General features: G+C 39.9%; 1 protein-coding gene across 1 annotated transcript in view; it reads right to left on the minus strand.

Annotated features, from left to right (window-relative positions):
• MAST4 (microtubule associated serine/threonine kinase family member 4) overlaps positions 1 to 20,160 on the minus strand; it is a 608,649-nt gene that overhangs the window by 118,679 nt on the left and 469,810 nt on the right. The window contains exon 7 of the mRNA XM_043488941.1: positions 1,044 to 1,132. Within this exon, the coding sequence (XP_043344876.1) occupies positions 1,044 to 1,132 (89 nt within the window). The remainder of the gene's footprint in view (positions 1 to 1,043; positions 1,133 to 20,160) is intronic.

The raw sequence follows: 20,160 nt of genomic DNA on the forward strand, positions 1-20,160 counted from the left end.
TCATCTTTTGAATCTTCTTTGTGCCGGCAATGGGTCTAGATGTAAAGGTAAGTTATATATATATACCACTGGCAGGTAAGACTTTAAACTCCTGCCCACATATAAGAGGAGACATGTTCTAGACTGCTCAGAGCGTCATTGTTTGTGATAGTTAATGTATATAACAAGTAAGTTCAACTTTAGGGAGAAAAATGCTGAATAGTTCTGACACACTTTGGGACTTGAGACCCCAAAATACGTTAACACTGGCACATTGAATATTTTAAGGTGAAGGGATATGAGGAGCAACGCATGAAGGAAGGGCTTTCTGTCTTGCCCATAAGCGGGTCATAAAACCTTCATGTGAGAGGCACACTCTCTATACCTGAAGGAAAGGAGCTTTCTTATCTCTGAAGACAAGGGACATAGAAGAATCTGAACAAACATGTCTTGCTGAGTTTTCCCCAGCTTACTAAGATTAGCCCACCTTTGTCCTAAACATCTTTGCACGACTCCCCACTCTTGATCAAAACTGTAAAAACTAATTTAACTGTTTCTTTGGATTTCCATTTCCTTATGAATGCTCCATAAAATGTATATTAAATAAATGTGCATGCTTTTCTTTTGTAATTTGTCTCTGGTTACCGAGGTTCTCAGTGGAGAAGTTAGGAGGGGAAAGAGAAAGACGTTTTTCTTTCCCTACAGTTCTTAACACTAATCCACTGCATGTGAATTATCACGGCTATATGTCCAAAAGGAAATCCTAACATTGGGAGCATGACTTGCATCATCCACAAATTTAGACACAAAAAAAAAAAAAAAAAACTGAAATAAGACCTCGTGAGGAATAAAAAGGAATTCTCACTTTCAGAGTTCACGTGCTCAAAGAGAGGATGGGCTGACTTCTCAAAAAGAACAACTTAGTGATAAAGCAATAGAGAAACCAAGATAACAAGGTGTGGAGACACATCCAAAATTCAAAATGCCCAGCTTTTAAAAACTAGCAAGAAAAAACAAACAAAACTACAAGAATAAGTAAAACAGAACTCAAAGTAATTCATTACCTGCATGAGCAGAAAGAGGTGAGTGGGGCCGAGGCAATGCTGGGGACTGTCCATTGCCTATCAAGCTTTTCCGGTTGCTGGTTCGGCAACTGTCAAAAGGAAAGGAAAAACAGTTTAAAAAACAAGAGAACCTAGCATCCATAATGTTCAAGTATGTTCAGAGTAGACATAGCTTAGACTGAACAATCTATCTGCTCATGTTACTTCTAAAATTTTTGCAATATGCAGTCACTAATATTTGAAAGGTGGTTGTTTCCTGAATAGTAGAAAACATAATATATTCATATCATATAGAACACAATCAATATTCTTCACCACCAGTGAAGTTATAATCAAATGCCTTCTTTCGGCTCTTGACTGCAAATATGTAACATGCCATACACACAAGTGATAAGGATTCAAATCAGCAAACCACAGGTAGCAGCTTTGTTGACATGAAATTTCTAATACAAAATTACATGCAATGAAGCGCAATGACATTAATCTTACAATGATGCACTAATTAAAAATCTAATTATTTAGACAAATTTCATACTTGTGCCTTTTGTCAATAAAACAGCTGATGCCTAAGATACATGTACAATATTTCACTACTCATTCATTTTTCATCTTCATACCATACTCAAAATTCCTTATTAAAATAAGTATTTTGGGAATCATAAAAACAGATTCCAGTTTGCATTAAAATAACAATGAAGGCCTTTTCTCAGAGGCACATTACCTACTGTTTTTTATCCTGGTACCCAGTGAGTAGAAATAAATTGCTACATATAGGCACAGGGCAACAACTACAGGTCCACTATTTTTTTCCTGTTTCTGATACTAGAAAGTTATAAAATGGTTAATCTGACTCCAAAGTAACGTTCCCAAGCCTTAGAGCATAACACAATAGTTGATGATGAAGTGGATATTATCTTACTTTCCTTTGCTTTTCTGCAGCACAGACTGCTACATCATAGCCATGGTTAGAAAAGGATAATAAAAACCAGCAGGTTACCTCATTGAATTCACTTATAAGGTTCACTGTAATTCCATCCTCCTACACTAGAGCTGCCCTTAACCACCATTACAGATTTACTGTAATTTCTTCTTAATTCAGAATATCTCTCTGTTACAGTACTCTTTAAACAGGAATTTTCACCTACTTCTAAATAACATATGGCGGACATATTTGAGAGTTTGTATAAAATATATGAAAGAAACTTTTCTCAATACTTCTGAATAACACATTTCAAAACCAAACCAAATTTCTTTCCACAATATTGACTTGGGGAACCAATCCTCTCTTTTAGATGTTTGCTACCTATTATCATTCGTCAACATTCTCATATTTATAATTTCTTAAGGTCAGGCTACATCATTTTACTTTCCTTACTGGAGCAATCAACAGCCCTCAGCATTATCTATGTGTTTAATTAAGATCATGTTTACTCAGCCTTAAAGAAGTTGTTGCATAAGAATAGACCCTTGATACTTAATTATGAAGGTGGAATGTGGTACTATCAACTCATCTATCAAGAATCATTATCTGACCTATTAACAAATTCATAATCAAGTCAGATCATGTGCTTGTTTTTTAAAGAAATATTTTTTACACTGTATTTTATGTCAATTCAAATTAACATCTTTCATTTTAAAATAGGGATATTAAATATATCAACTTGCTAAAGCTAATAAGAAATTATAAATGAAAGATCTATATCCTGGAACTCTCACAAAAGTTATTTGCTAATTTGAGCAAACTGGGAAAAACACAGGCTAACTTACATAAAAATGGATATGTGTTATTTTTTACATTTAGTATTTTATCTAAATCATTTATGTAAATTTTCTATTGACATTCAATTATTAATTTATACACATATAAATTAAATGAAGAAGAAATACCTATCAATTGATATCTACTGATATCAATATATCAATAGAAACAGTAATCTAATGAATATTTACATAGGGATATTAGTGAAGTATGCTGACTTAAAATTTAGAAAATGATATTTCTTAAAAACATTTAAATTAAATTTTCCTAAGACACAGAATATAACTAGTCCAGTACCACAGCAAGAAAGTAGCCAACAATTTGTATCTAAAACAAAGAAAAACACAAACAAAAATTCTCACAATTGTATCATTTACTGAAAGTCTACCAGAATAAATGGATATTGAAAAAGTACTGATTTCAAAAATGTGATTTAAAAAAAAAAGTCTCAAAAAGAAATGTCTGACTAAAATGATGCCATCTACTTGTTTCTCCTCAAACCAGTCAATACTAAGCGAAATCAACCCTGAATATTCATTGGAAGGACTGATGTTGAAGCTGAAGCTCCAGTACTTTGGTCACCTGATGCGAAGAGCTGACTCATTGGAAAAGACCCTGATGCTGGGAAAGACTGAAGGCAAATGAGAAGGGGGCAGCAGAGGATGAGATGGTTAGATAGCGTCACTGACTCAATGTATATGAATTTGAGCAAACTCTCGGAGACAGTGGAGGGCAGAGGAGCCTGGCTGGTGTGCTACATACACTCCTTGGGGTTGCAAAGAGTCAGACACGATTTAACGAGTGAACCATCCACTTGTGTGGTCAATATAAAATACAAAAATAAGAACAAAGTTTATATTACATTCATCCCATGTTTGCCCATTGTCTAAAAAGATTTGTAATCTTTACAAATCTATGATTGTGAATGTAATTAAGGATGAAGAAAAATAGGATTCTTTACCTAATAACACAAGAGCAAGTTAGAGGAAGTTAAAAACAAGCTGCCTCAGAATTTGAACAGTTCACCATGAAGACACTGGTATTGTGTTACACAAATCCTTAAATAGTTGAGGCATGTCTTATTGACAGATGTGATGAACAATCAAAACTGAAGTTGTCTTCTCTATCCTCTGTATTGATCTTTAGCATGAAGCTAGAGAGAGAAGTAAAATTTTTGAATCTCTCAAAATCAAACATGAAGCTTTTAAACATGAAAAGTTCCTCAGCAATGCAAAACTAGACTTTACAAAACATAGCTCAAGGCAGAAATTTAGATACGTACACAAATCTCTACACTCACAAAATAGGGTCTTGGCCTCTCAAATGAACTTATTTGTTGCTAATATTTTTAAGGGTAATGAGGCATATTTTACACTATATTTAACCTTAAAGCACCTAGATCTTGTATATGTATGTATATATGGATATATGTATGTATATATGTGTATATATATACACATATATATATGAAAGTATTAGTCGCTCAGTCATGTCTGACTCTTTGAGATCCCATGGACTGTAGCCCACCAGGTTTCTCTGCCCATGGAATTTTCCAGGCAAGGACACTGGAGTGGGTTGCCATTCCCTTCTCCAGATCTTCCTGACCCAGGAATCTAACCCATGTCTCCTGCACTGCAGGCAGATTATGTTCTAAGCCACTAGGGAAACCCATATATCTCAAGTATATGTATATATTAAGTGTACGTGAGTGGGGTGGTGGTTTAGTCATGTCCAACTCTTGCGACCCCACAGACTACAGCCTGCCAGGCTCCTCTGTCCATGGGATTCTCCAGGCAAGAATACTGGAGTGGGTTGCCATTTCCTTCTCCATATATTAAGTATATGTGTGTGTGTATATATACTTTAAAAATACTGAACCCTATTGAGATATTCTGTACCTAACTTTTCAAAGTTGGAGAGGAGGGTGGTCATCCAATCTCATTGCCACCTACTTCTGGTATCTCTGAGAGTCACTTATTATTCTAAGTACCTGATTCCCAATAAATGAATTAAAATCTGCCTTTAACCCCAAAACAACAGCACTCCTAGTAGACAGGACCTGAATATTTACCACCTAGACTGCCACAGCACCTGGCACTCCCTGCATTAATAATGACACTGGTGCAAAACGCTGAACTGACCTCTGTTGTCATTATTTATTTATCCAGGCATCACACTCTTTTCCTGATGAAAGGGAGGAGCTCATGGCTAGCAAGTGTGAGGCAGGCTCCCCTGGAGCTGGTGACCACATCATTCTCATTTAACCCATAAAGTGGTGAAGCAGTGGAGACATCACCACTTGAGCAAAATCAAGGTCCCTTTTCTCTCACCAGCACAACTAAGTTGAACCACGCTTGCTTTTTCTCAAGTCCTGTCAAAGGGGAAAAAGAGGTGCCATCCTACCAGGTAAAATACAAACATCATTCCTACTGTAGCAGGAATATCTTAGCTGAAAATTTACCCTCTTCTAACTGTTTGAACTTGTAAAGAGTTATCTCCAGTTCAGCCTTAGGAATCTTAAAGGTATTTGATTGCAAAAGTGAAACTAAAGAACCATTATGGGTAATGATAACCCTATATGCAAAACAGAAAAAGAGACACAGATGTACAGACTTTTGGACTCTGTGGGAGAAGGCGAGGGTGGGATGTTTCAAGAGAACAGCATCGAAACATGTATATTATCTATAGTGAAACAGATCACCAGCCCAGGTTGGATGCATGAGACAAGTGCTCGGGCCTGGTGCACTGGGAAGACTCAGAGGGATTGGGTAGAGAGGGAGGTGGGAGGGGGGATCGGGATGGGGAATACATGTAAATCCATGGCTTATTCATGTCAATGTATGACAAAACACACTACAATACTGTAAAGTAATTAGCCTCCAACTAATAAAAATAAATGAAAAAAAAAGAAAGAAAAAAAAAAAAAGAACCATTATGAATTCAAGTTCTAGCTATCCATTCCCAAAATACAATCTCTTTATTTCATTCTTTAAGAAGAAATGGAAATCATCCACCCTGACGGTACTTGGTTCTTAAAGCCAAAGCCAAGAATAGCCACTGCCCACAAAGTACCTGCCTCTCCTCACGACACCCAGCTGAAAAAACCGCATGGGGCACTGCCTATGGACAGCACGCTCAGTTTTTCCTCTCATCTGGCAAGGTGACACAATGGCACAGATTCTTGCAAAATCTGAATTTAGCCCAAGAAGACAACTGGAGACAACAGCAAAGGTAAACAGTGGACTAGAACAGGGGCTGACGGTGCCAAGTGAGCCTTCCTTATTACCTCACTCCTCTGGTTCCTCCCTGCAAAGACCCACCTACTGACAGACAACACACACAGACACACACACGCCCAAGGGACGATCACTGTTGACCATGACCCTGGGATCTGAGAAGAATGGAAGGTGGGAAGGTGGTGCCAGTCCTTCCAAGTGAGCAGGCCTGCCGAGCCCCCGCGGGCCGGGAGGCAAGGCGGGTGGGGACACCACCTCTGCGGGAAGACGGCCACAGCCGGACGGGCACCCTGGAGCGTGACGGGAGGCCACCGCCGGGAAGCGTTTCCTTGTCAGCGTGGTGTTTTGGCTCAGGCTGGTGACCTGAGGATCACACAGGCTGCCACCTGCCCCCTGAGCTCACCAGGGCAGTTTCACAAGGAGCTCCTCAACCTTCCCGCGCCTGCCAACAGCGCCTTCGTTCATCAGGAGCAGAGAGAGACACACCACGCGTTCCACCGTGGACGTCAGGCCTCGGCCAGAGTGAGGGACAAAGGGCCACGAGGGGAGGGAAGGCGCTGTAGGGACCTTCGGTCCCCAGGACCCATATTCTGTCTCTGCCCAGACTGTCCTTCTGCTCAGAGCTCCCCGTGAAGGGTTTGGAGGGACCCGTACACGTCTCACACCTGGATCTGTCGCATCTCTCCTGGCAGAGGAACCAGTTAATTATCCTCTGACAGGGCTATAAAAGCTGTGAGGCCCACCAGGCGGTGGCCTTCTGCAACAGCTCTGAGTGGCTGAAATGATGCTTAATTTTAAATTACAATCATCCGGGGACATGAATACTGATCGGGTCTAATGGCGGCGAGACAAGCCGAGAAAGCGAAGCCCCAACAGGCAGTCATTTCTAACGGTCGCCGCTGACGGGAAAGGTCAACACTCAGTAAGACAGAGGACTGACCACGGCTGCGGGGCAGGGGACCGCCTGGGAAGAGCCCCGGGAATTCCGAACAGCTAGGCTATAATTTATTAATTCATCTTGATGAAAAATTTGATAAATTTGCACAGGAGGCCAATTACAGACCAAAGCTGTACTGAATGTGAACATCTGTTAACTATACTCTGATACCCTAATAGAATCTGACACTGAATATTCCTTAAACAAAGAGGAAGGCAGAAGTAGAGGAAACTGGGTATGACCAGAAGGCAGAAATTATCCACTTAATGTGGTATTACTGAGAACATGTTATAAAACAGGCAAGCTTCTGTTTCCTTATCTTTACAATGAAGGGGCTGCACCAGATCAGAGGAGTCATTACCTATTTTTGTTTGGTTTATGAAATTTGAAAAATATCGAAAATACAAAAAAAAAAAAAACAAAACCAAACACTTCCTACCGCCTAGAATAACAATGCTATCATTTTGTGATATTTATTCCTAGTATTTAGTAAATATTACACATATATACTAAAGATACAGAAGGAAATGTACATTTTTGCCATCCAAAACATCCACATGAATTTTTCACTCCCCAACCAGGCAGTTCTAAAAGAATTGTGGCTGGTAGCTTTACCATCCATTCTTGATACTTTTATATACATATACAAATACCTATACCTAACAACATTTGTGTATGCATCTGTATTTTCACTACTGGTGCCATGTATCAGGAAAAACTGACAAAGACTTGGAATTGTGCAAAAGACATGAATGGCTTTCCTTTCAGTAGCTGGGAAGGCTTAGTGCAATGAACCCCCAAGAGATTATCTGGTTCTATCAGGTGGACACCTTTCACTGTCTTTCTCGTGACTAGGCTACCTTAAAACTCTGTAGGGGTTGGAGTTCAGTCGGAGAAAATCAGCAGTAACACAAGTGATTCTTGTCCACATTACTAGACCATAAAATGTCTAGTAAATTCATTTACTACACATAAATGAACTTTGTCTAGTACAAATACAGTTAATAACCACCCATAAAAAGTGACCTCAAACATTTAATATCATTGTCTTACAGGATATTGACTAGTTTTGTATCTGCTGTCAAATTTTATTTCATTATTTTTATTAAAATATATATATAATGTCATATATATTTTAACATACTTATTCACATATATATATATGGTTTTCAAAATCTCTTATTGTTGTCCTTATTAATAAGCAAATTAAATCTTTGACACATTTACTTTATATTTGTATGACCGTCATGTTTTTGACTTTTTGGATAAACTGTACTTTAGCACAAACTATATCTTAAAGATATTCTATAACTTAATTTTTTCACTCAACATTATATTTTTGAGATTTACCCATGGCAACATAAAGATGGGTTTAATTCATGCTTTTTTCAGATTATTCATTTGAAGCAGATTTTAGGATTCTTAAGTTCACTAAAATTATATATATCATGGACATTTCTTTTTTTCTTTGTGCAACCTGAAGTATCTAGGCCTCTATGTATTTGCAAATCTGATTGCAAAAAAGTCTTGAAAAGTATCTTTGAGACTAAATTTGAAAGAAAAATTATACATGCAACAGAAAGTAAATCTTCCTACAATTTTCTCTGGACACTTCTCCCTCATATCCTTAATTCCTTCAGATGCTGCCACACCCTTCTCTCCATGTCTGCCTTCATACTATTGCCTTCACCGGAAATAACTTTTTGTCTCTCATATGTAAATCAATCTGCCCTTCCCCTGGGCTACTTCAAGTCTACAGCTCTACCCCTTTTCCTGGACAGCACAACAAGGCCATAGCTGGTAGCCAGCTGGATAAGCTCTAGTCCCCCCGAGAAGGCAACAGGGAGCAAAGCATTAATATTCCTGACTCTGTGATAGACTCTTATTTAGGTAAAGTTAAGTGAAAGTCACTCAGACGTGTCTGACTCTTTGTGACCCCATGGACTGTAGCCGGCCAGGGTCCTCTGTCCATGGAATTCTCCAGGAAAGAATACTGGAGTGGGTAGCCATTCCCTTCTCCAGGGGATCTTCCCAATCCAGGGACTGAACCTGGGTTTCCTGCATTGCAGGTGGAATCTTTACAATCTGAGCCACCAAGGAAGCCCCAGAATACTGGAGTGGGTAGCCTATCCCTCCTCCAGGGGATCTTCCCAACCCAGGGATCGAACCAAGGTCTCCTGCATTGCAGGCTGATTCTTTCACAGCTAAGGTACCAGGGAAGCCCGAGGTAAAGTTAAGACACTGTTAAAATCTTCCCTATGCCCTGTGAAATTAAGGCTCCAACCAAGCTTCCATGAAGTCATCCAACAAATTACTTTCTGAGTCCCTAATACATGCTAGATACTATTCTTAACTATTTTGGGCTCCAAAATCACTGCAGATAGTGACTGCAACCACAAAATTAAAAGACGCTTGCTCCTTGAAAGAAAAGCTATGACAAACCTAGACAGCATATTAAAAAACAGACATACTTTTCCAACAAAGGTCTATCTAGTCAAAGCTATGGTTTTTATCCAGTAGTCATGTGTGGATGTGAGAGCTGGACCGTGAAGAAGGCTGAGTGGCAAAGAATTGATGCTTTTGAACTGTGGTGTTGGAGAAGACTCTTGAGAGTCTCTTGGACAGTGAGGAGATCAAACCAGTCAATCCTAAAGGAAACCAGTCCTGAATATTCACTGGAAGCACTGATGCTCAAGCTAAAGCTCCAATACTCTGGCCACCTGATACAAAGGGCCAATTCACTGGAAAAGACCCTGATGCTGGGAAAGATTGAGGCCAGGAAAAGAAGCGGGTGACGAGAGGATGATATGGTTGGATGGCATCACCGACTCAAGGAACATGAGTTTTAGGCAAATTCTGGGAGACGTGAAGCACAGGGAAGCCTGGCGTGCTGCAGTTCATGGGGTCACAAAGAGACGACAAGACTTAGCGACTGAGCAACATCTATTCTAAACAAACAAATATCACTCTGTCCTCTAGAGGGGAAGAAGATAATAAGCACCATAAATTAGCAAACTAGGACTGGAGACAGTGATGACACTTGTAGTATGCGAGATGGCGGTAGAGAAAAATGACGCAGACAGTAGGGCATGGAGAGTGGAGATGGGAAATCACAGTGTTAAACAGGTGGTTAGGAAAAGCTGCACTGGGAAGGTGGTATTCGAGGAAGACCAGAAGGATGAGGGAGTGAGCCTTTGGTGAGAGCAAAGGCCCTGAGGCAGCAGGGCTCCAGGACCAGCTAGCAGGCCAGAGTGAGGAGCACAGCTGGTCAGAGACGAGCAGCAAAAAGGTCAATGGACCGAGGATGGGGCCCACTGTGGCAGCTCGCAGGCCACAGGACTGAGATGGGTTTTACTCTGGGTGAAAAGGGAAGCTATTGGAAGGTTTTGAACATGACTTGATCTTTGTTTTCAGAGAATCAATCTAACCAGAGGAGGAGGGAGGGAAACCAGGGAGAAAGCAGGTGGGCACGGGTAGTAGTACATTCTCATCTCCATGACTCGACTCTAACATACAGCATTTCATTTTAAAAAGCCATGCCAAAAATCACCTCCAAGATTCAATGCAAGTATGAGAGAGGGCCATGCTCTTTCATACAGCCTCCGAAAGGCTGGAGAAAGAACAGGTAGCCAGCACTGTGTTGAGGGCAGAGCAGATAGTGTCAGGCCTCTGCATACTGGCATCAGTGCAATAACCTAGCTTATCATTTTCTGGGCTATATTATTATGAACACTTAGTACTGATGTTATCAGCTTGATACTTGAACTTAACTTTTCCATTAGTAGAAAAAGTCCTCTTTAAAGACATTAATTATCAGGGAAAGGAATGACTGCTCATACAGTTTTCAGGTAGGAGCAAAAAATTTGGGCTAATTACATACCCAGAGGAAGGTATAGGTCTTGATGCTTTCAAACATTCTTAGGAAAATCAAGAGGAATATGTATGCGTGTGTGTGTGTATTACTATATACAGTACTTCTTAGAAATATATCTCATCCATTAAGATAAGCCCTTGGTGAGATCTAGCCCAACTCTCTGTCTTTGCAGGGGAAGAGAGATGGCTGAATATACAGATATTGGCAAGATGCTATTCAATGCAACAAACATTTATGGAATGTCTATTGCTATGTACCAAGTACTATGGGAAGTAAGAAAATGAAGAAAACACTCTCAAAGTGTTTCAAGTGTAAAAGAAGAGCTAAGACTGATTCACAGATAACTGTATTCTTAGGCAGAATCTGGCAGAGATGTACAAACAAAAATATGCTGCTATCTAAAGTGTGAGAAAACCTCAATCAGCTCAGGATTTTAGAGTGTACACTCAACAGGGCAAATTGTCCCTCCATTTCATAGGTCTTCCCTAAACAACCCCTTAAACTCAGTGATCTGCCTGATACAAACTTTTTAAACCATTTTGGCCCTAATTATTCCATTTTGCGACTACAGCAAAGCAAGATCCATGAACCCAGCTAACCCTATGTGGCCGACACGGTGAGCTCTGACGTCCTATGTGAGCATGTGACAGATGGGTGGGGCTGACATGCACCATGTTGCACCAGTGACCCTGGCAAGCAGAGCATCCACTCTGTGGTCACTCATTCATTCAGTAAACATAACAGGGATTCCACCTGGAGCTTACAGTCCAGGAGATGGGGGACAAGCTCCTTGAGGTCAAAGATTGAATTTCATACATAGTAAATCTCTTTGGATACCCAGAAAAACATAGAAAATAAAAATGATTTGAATACAGATTCAGTAAATATTTTTGAATAACTAAATATAGTTCCTGCCTTTAAGAAGTTTCTAATTTAACTTGGAGGACACACATAGTCTAATCTATAAGACTAAACTGATCCAAGATGATATTACAGCTAATTCTACTAGTTTGATCAAGGCCATGTATAACCGAGAAAACACAAAGAACTGACAGGTTTATATGATGTGAAACATCTTACTGAGAAAATCTACACACATGTCACTCTGAATAAAACAAAATGGGATAATCGGTGGAGTTAAGAGAGGGGCATAATACGATGGTCAAAGTCAAGCAGGAGCTGGTAATAATGTGGGATTTATGGTAGTCATGTTAAGTCCAACTGCTAAAAATATTAGAAGTAAAAAATAATTAAAGTGAGAAGGCTCTCAATACCTGTTAGTTTTTGCAGTGCAATTTATCTGCAGCATGTGTTACAGGACATACCTAGACTCAGGTCCCCCAGGAATCCTCAGACAACAGGGCAGGTCATCTATTTGAACAATGACACTTAAAGGCTGGAACAGGCAATGGAGAGATGAATTCTGGACTTTTGAGTAGTCACACAGAGTGTAATAGCTTAAACCTCATGAAAGACACACACTGAAGACTGTACTTGAGATGAGGGTGTGGAGAAAATGCTGCATAGGTTAAGGTCGAGAGTTGAACAGCATGTGCTGTATCTTGGCAGACTGCTCCAAAGGTTGATCTGGCCAAATATTGTCTGGAGTCATTGAAAATTATGGTCTAATCTGTGCTTCTATCACCTGGCTGGGCTGACCTCTGACTGGGCTATCAAAGAAGCAACGAGAGTCAGCGAGGGGAGGGACAGAGGTGGTGGCCCCGATTTTATAACTGGGTAAAGGGTCATAGAAACAAACAGCTATAAGACTGAAACATAAGCCTCTGGCTGCTCTCAGGACAGCTTTGGCCACGGACCAAAGATAAGTCTACAGACATGTTTGAGAGTTAAGGAAAAATAAGCAAAATACAAACTAATGTTCTTTTAAACTTCTTGTGTTGTGGGGGTGGGGGATGTACATGACACATTTTTTTTTAAAGTTTCCATGTTTCATATTCAGTACGGATAAAAGTCACAACTTGATACACACTCTATTTACTAAGCAGCAGAGAGCCAAGTAGAAAAATTACTTTTAATGAATTTAATAGTATTGGATTTTTCTCAGTTGGCCAGTGTTATGCAAAGATATTAAAACAAAAAAAAAAAAAAAAAAAAAAAAAAAAAACCCACACTAAAAAAGTGGTGGCAACACCAAACCAGAGAAAATACAACAGCTTAAATCTAATGTTCCATTCTCCTTTCTGGAAATACTATAATAAAATTTTACTATTAACTTCTTTCCTCTGTACCTAGTACCTCCTGCTTCATGACTTTAAAGAAATGGTCACCAGTTCTATAAATCTGGATTGAAAGATTTTCTTATATTCAAATCTTATTTGAACATACATGTAGCAGCTGAACTGATACAACATTATTTTACCCACTCCAGGTTCTCCATATATAAATTTAATCTGTTTAACTCACTACATCTAGAAACACTGAATTTGGTGGATATGTTTCACTGTGAAAGTGTTGGTCACTCAGCATCCAACTCTTTTCCTATCCCATGGACTGGGGGGCCTGCCAGACTTCTCTGTCCATGGAATCCTCCAGACAAGCATACTGGAGTGGGTAGCTATCCCCTCCCCAGATCTTCCTGACCCAGGGATCAAATCCAGGTCTCCTGCATTGCCAGCAGATTCTTTACCATCTGAGCCATCAGGGAAGCCCATGCTTCACTCTCGTGGGGTAATTTAGCCACAAAGCTAAACATGACCTATACAATCAGTTCCCTCTTTTTGGTTCAGAGGATTCTGAGGCCACTCCAATCTGACTCACACAAAGGGAGGAGGAGTTGACTTCTGTAACCACTGGATTTCCTTTTATGACACTTGACAGAAATTTATGTCAAGCCCAGAATGAACAGCATGACTGCATAACGCCCTTCCAACTGGAAAGCATTTTGCATTTACAGCAATTTGGCACAATGCATTGCTCACAAGTGAACCTTCTCCGATTCCTGCGCCTCCACAGTCAGAACACAGACAGACACACATGGAAAGCCCGCATCTGAGCTCCACTTGTGCTCTTCTGCGGGGAAACGTCAAGTGGCAAAGAGCCAGCCTCTTTCTGTTCAGTGTGTTTTGTTGCTGGCTGTGCCCAACTCAGAATCTTGCAAAATGACATTCTGCTAATGACAGGAATGTCAAAGCTGTGATAATGGGCACAAGTGGAAGAAAATGTTTCCTAAATGGAAAAACAACAGGAAAACTGCCAAATGGATATTAAAATAAGTCGCGCGTTCCTTCCATCCTCAAGTGTTGAGTGCCCTACTATTCATGGCCAGCGTGAAAGGAAGAGCAGATCTCTAAGGAGGAAAGAAGAGCCCAACTTGATGAAAAGCACAGAAAAAAAACCAAGAGGTCAAGGGAATGTTTTCCCTTAATTAACTTGACAGATGTCTTTTCTTTTCCTCATTTGCATCCACTGATGTTTTCTTAGTCTCTCAACTTGCAAAGATGAAATTGGCCACAAGGAACCAATTCTGTATCTAAAGACAGGAGGGCTGGGGCGATACCAGAAGATGCTGGTCTTTAAATTGCTCAGTACTCAGTTTGGGTAATGAATGAAGTCTCCTTGCTCTTGCCATTTGTGGGCTGAGCCACAGAATTTTACCTCTGGAAGATGATGTAATGACTTCCAAGGCAGCACCACCAATTTGTGGCAAATAAGGCTTAGGAAAGGAGGTCATGTGGGCTCCCACAACCAGGGCACATTCAAAGTTAGAAATATCTACATTAGACACAGAAATACATTTAACTATGTCTTATGTGTTACACATTCCACAAAGGAAAAGGTAGTTTGGTTTAAGATTTCACTGATTGTCTATTTCTTAGGAGAGTACGGTTATAAAATACAAGGACTTACCATTGATTGGTAGAGCTGGTTTTAAATTGAGGTCATTTACTGATCTGTAGATTAGGGGTAAAAATTTGAACTACCTCTGAGGGTTAAGTAGAAACGAAATGAGACAACGCATGTGAAGAAAGTATCACACTGTTTGGCAAAATGAGTACTTCATAAATATTAGCTGTCAAAAGAAAGCATTGTGTGACATTTAAAATGGATAACCAACAAGGTCCTACTGTATAACACAGGGAACTCTGCTCAATGCTATGTGACAGCCTGAATGCGAGGGGAGTTTGGGAGGGAATGGTTACAAGTGCAGCTATGGCTGAGGCCCATCGCTGCCCACCTGCAACTATCACAACATTGGTGCTTGGCTACACTCCAATGTAAAATACAAAGTTTTAAAAGAAAAAAGAAAACATTTTGGTCTTTCTTTCTTCAATACATCCTCTCATGCATACATGCTTTCCTATATAGAATGTTACACTAAGGCTTCTCCCCCAAGGATTGGGGAACAAGATGCACAAGATTGCCCATAGAATTAACTTCTAAAATCAATACAATGAATTATGCAAGAGCTAAAGAGGCTGGTTCCAAGGCAGCAGACTTGACAATAAATGTAAATATTAACACAGTTATAGAAAGAATGTAACAATAAGAAGGGTGATTGATTAGCTTTAGAAATATAGAAAAACAAAAACTGCAGAACCACAAGTCAACTGTGCCTCCAGGGGCTTCAAATCAGCACCCTTCAGGCGAAGGGCATGCAAGGGACTGAACCCAACACATACTTCATTTCAGATCAACTCTCAAAATCACGCACATCCATCCACCTCTGCCCGACGCCAAGGGTCTTGTGAGCCAGCTAACGTGCCTTGCTCGGCTACCATATCCCCCAAGCCACCTTCTGACTACTTCAGGGAGAGGTCTGCCCAAAAGTGAATAACAAGAACAATAATGACAACTGCTAACTTAGACTAAATGTCTTTTAATACACCCCAAGCAACAGCTTAATCTGCATGAGAATCCTGAGGTAAGACTTACATTTCTCCACATCTTACAGACTTGAAAGCTGAAGAACTGAGAAGTTTAGAAACTTGCCAAAGATCACACAGCTAGTAAGTGGTAGGACAGGTATTCAAACCCAGGCAGTATGCCTTCACAGCCTGTGCTTTTAGCCATTTTGTAGAAATGTCTATAAAGCAAAGAATAAGAACTTTGAAGAGCCTAAACTCCATACCAGTTATCTGTCCTCCCTGTAAATGAATGTCTCAGCATTTCTGGTCCTATACATAAATCAGTGGGCTTACTAACCATAGACCCATGCCTACCACAGACCCAGTAACCATGGGGCTACTCTTGGGATACCAACAAACCAGGTTTTTGAGCCTGTAGCCTGGCAGTCAGATAGACGAGGTAGATCAAGTTAATAAGCTTCATACTCAGGTTGTGAAGTTTTTCTAGGAGCAGAAAGCCTGACCCAGGTGGACAGACACCCCAGTGTCACCAAGCGGGGCATGCATGTTATCCTGTGATATATTTGTACACAGGGGTTTCCCAGGTGGCTCAGTGGTAAAGGATCTGCCTGCAATTCAGGAGACACGGGTTTGATTCTTGCGTCAAGAAGATCCTCTGGAGAAGGAAATGGCAACCCACTCCAGTATTCTTGCCTGGAAAACCCCATGGACGGAGGAGCCTGGCAGCCTACAGCCCATGGGGTCACAAAGAATTGGACATGACTGAGCACACACACACACACACACATATTTGTATACACAGTTATCAGGCTTACAGAAGACAGATAAGTAAGATGTCATGATTTGGGCATTCCTTCCTCCGCAGTGTATTCTTGAGGGTCCAAATGCAGATGAATGAACTGGCACATAGATTATCCATTTCAAGCAGGCACTTCCTCCTTATCCCTTCTCAAACCAGCTGGTTTAGTCAGACACAGTTAGGGAAGAGACTTGTGTTTAAGCATGTGTGATTCATACTCTTTTGTTAAATTGTTTCTTAGTTAAGATTTTAAAATTAAATCCAAGTTTCTGGATCATATCCTCGTTAACATGGCTTGGCTTTTTATCTTTTTTTCTACGTCTAGATATCTGACTCTTTAAGGATTTTACGCTTTACCAGGGAAGCCCCTTTAAGGATTAGAGAATACAGAAATCAAGACTTTGTGGTGTGAAGCCTCTTTGTATGTACTGGTTTTAGAGGAAAGGAGGATATTATAATATACATTAGGAAGTGAATTTAGCCAACAGAAGATCTAAAACATATATATATTGACCATATTGAGATAAGCTTTTTTAAAAAAGAAGGATTTATAAATGATGTATCTCAAAATACAACAAACTCAACATTATAAAATGTACATATTTATGACTTCTATAAACCTGTGATTCCCCAATCTTAGATTCTTATATTGCACTATTCTTTCAGGATGTCTATCCTTTGGTCCAGCATCTTCCCTAATTTTTTAAAATTAAAATATAGTTGATTTATAATATTGTGTTAACTTCAGGTGTACAACAAAGTGATTCAACCCCATAACATCTTGTGGAAAAACCCAAATGAACTCTTTGGCCAACTTTATACATATATATTTTTTCAGATTCTTTGTCCTAATAGGTTATTACAAGATATTGACTACCGGTACCTGTGCTATACAGTAGGTCCTTGCTGTTTATCCATTTTACAGATAGCAGTGTGTATCTGTTAGTCCCTAATTCCTAATTGCATCTTCCTCCATGCTTGCTTCCCAAAGGCCTCCCAGACTCTGAGAGAGCATGTATGAGAATGTGACTGTGGAAAGAGGTTTCACTGAATTGTGTGAATTACATTAAAACTATGGCAGGAGTTCAGACAAGGCAGAGTGCCAGGAAAGCGTCATTTCCTAAGGAAAAGTTTACTGCTGGCTTCATCTACCTTCAAATCACCATCCTGCCTCTTATGGGCATGGCCACCTATTTCTCACAGGGCCAGCCTTGTGTTCAAAGAGGTGACCTCATCGTCCCAGCCTGGAATTTGGTCCTTATTAGTAAGTACCCTGAGCTCCAGAACAACACAGGCACTCCGCCTCTTCACCACATTCACCAGCCATCCCACTTCAACTCATTCTGCATTCCCTGCATGCAGTGACTCAGAGAATCTCTCTTCATTGTGTTCCTGGACTCCTGTTTATTAAAGTTATGGAATCCCTGACCTTCACAGGAAAACATTTCAAAGTAGAAATTCAAAGTAGAGAGAGATGGCACCCAACTATGTAACGTTTCCATATTGAAAAGGATCCAGTGTAACCTGCCCACCTGAAATTAAATCGCATATCATGAGTAGAATTAAGACACTTCAACTTACTGAAAACAAACCATTGACACTAAGAAAGAAATGAATGTGAACTCTCCCCCTGGTTACTTTTGCTTATCTTTTTTCTAAACAGACCTTCAATCCTATTGAAAGGGCAACATACATATGAAAACAACAAGCTAAACCATCCCGAAAATAAAATCTGTCTATAGCTACCAAGTGAGTCACTCCTTTGGCTTTGTGGCCACCTCATATTTCCATTTACATTATAATCATAAAATTGTAGGGTTCACTTATATAACAAAGAGTGTTTTCTGCTTGGCTGTCAGATAGTAGCTACACTGTTTAGTCCCAGAGTTTATGAACTCACCCAGTGATATGTGTGCATGTAAGTCACTTCAGGTGAGTCTGACTCTCTGCGATCCTATGGACTGTAGCCCACCAGGCTCCCCGGTCCTTTGGATTCTCCAGGCATGAATACTGGAGTGAGTTGCCGTGCCTTTCTCCAGGGGATCTTCCCGACCCAGGGATTGAACCCTAGTCTCCTAAGTTGCATTGGCAGGAGAGTTCTTTACCACTAGTGCCATTGGGAAGCCCCCACACAATTATACAGTAAGGAGCAAAAACACTGCGCTATTAGCCAATCAGCCTCAAGGACAGTACCTCAAAGCTGTATGTTTGGCAGAAATCAACACAATTCTGTAAAGCAATTATCCTTCAATTAAAAAATAAATAAAAACTGTGATGTTCTTCAAATGTCAAAAACCGCGTCTCATTTTACTTAAAAAAAAAATCACACATTCAGTTATGCCTTTTGCATCCGAAAGCATCAATACTGTAAAATAATATTTAAACGGCAGATGAGCGGTAAGCAATAGGTCCTATCACCTTTCTACAAACTGGGGACTAGCACCTGGGGATCACCAGTTTCATAAGACAAAGTTACCTCCTTCCCCTCCTCCAACAATACCGCCATCCACTTCATTTTCTTGTTTTAACTCAACTTGTTTTTCTGACGTGCAGTTTGATCACATCACCAAAACCCCCAAGAGTTTTTAGAGTTTCTGACCCAGGCCAAGGGAGGACAGTTACCAGGACCCCAAAGAAGATGTGCTTATGAGTTTGCAATCAGGAAATCTGGGGAGGGAGACATTTCCCTGAGTTTTTAAATAGCTCCATTGTTTAGCAAGGAGACATTGTGTATTTGAAAGAACCAAGAAAAAAAAAAAAAAAGACCTACCCAAGGTTTGACAGAAACTAGGCAGTCACGTTTAAAAACAAAAAGACTAAAGACCAAAATGAAATAAACATACAATCACCTAAATTAGAAACACAACTGTTAAAGAAAGCTTTCAGTTATCCAGGTAGGCAAATTATTACTTAGTTTAAGGCATTTTCTCAAGTAAGTAGAGACAGTAAAGACTATTAACACGGCCAAAATTTATCACTGAGAAATATGAAATAGGAAATGAGTGGGTAGGGGAGGTCCCAGAAAGATTATGTAATGTGTCCATAATACACTGTTAAACCAAAGCATAATTCCATTTAAAAAATCTTAATTGTTTTATTGCAGTAAAGACCTGTAGAACCAATAATTAATATTTGCGTTCTAGCTGAAAAAAATATACTGGCAATGAGTCTGGCCCCAAAGTTAGGAAGAATTACTGGTATATTAATTATAAATAACTCTATCCCCCTAATCCTCATTGTTACCACCTCGCTTCAGAGATTAGTCATTTTTCAACTGCTAAAACTTCCTTTCAGAAAAAGAACTTTGATTAGTTTTCTACCTCTTCATGTAACATATGATTTTAGCCCAACAAGATTAATCTCTAACTCAACTATGTGAAGGAGTTAATCAATTTGTAGAGAAATGAAGAAAACTACTTCCCTAACCTTTTAAAAATGTTTTTTAAAAATTGATAAGACTCAGAAATAGAAATAGGGTTGGCCGCTTTTCTTAGGACAGCTCATTTTTGGGTCATTCCATCCTCCAAACACTTTTTATGTACTAAATGAAACATGTATTTTAAAGAATCTCCCTCACAATAAGGACCTACTTCTGCCCTAGTCACAGTAGCCTGACATCGATAGACAACAAGTCCAGAATTGAGGGAAGACAAGGTGTCTCCAGGAGGTCCAATGACTGAGGCTGA

The sequence above is a fragment of the Cervus canadensis genome, chromosome 16 (genome assembly GCF_019320065.1).
Source record: "Cervus canadensis isolate Bull #8, Minnesota chromosome 16, ASM1932006v1, whole genome shotgun sequence".
Lineage (NCBI taxonomy): Eukaryota > Metazoa > Chordata > Mammalia > Artiodactyla > Cervidae > Cervus > Cervus canadensis.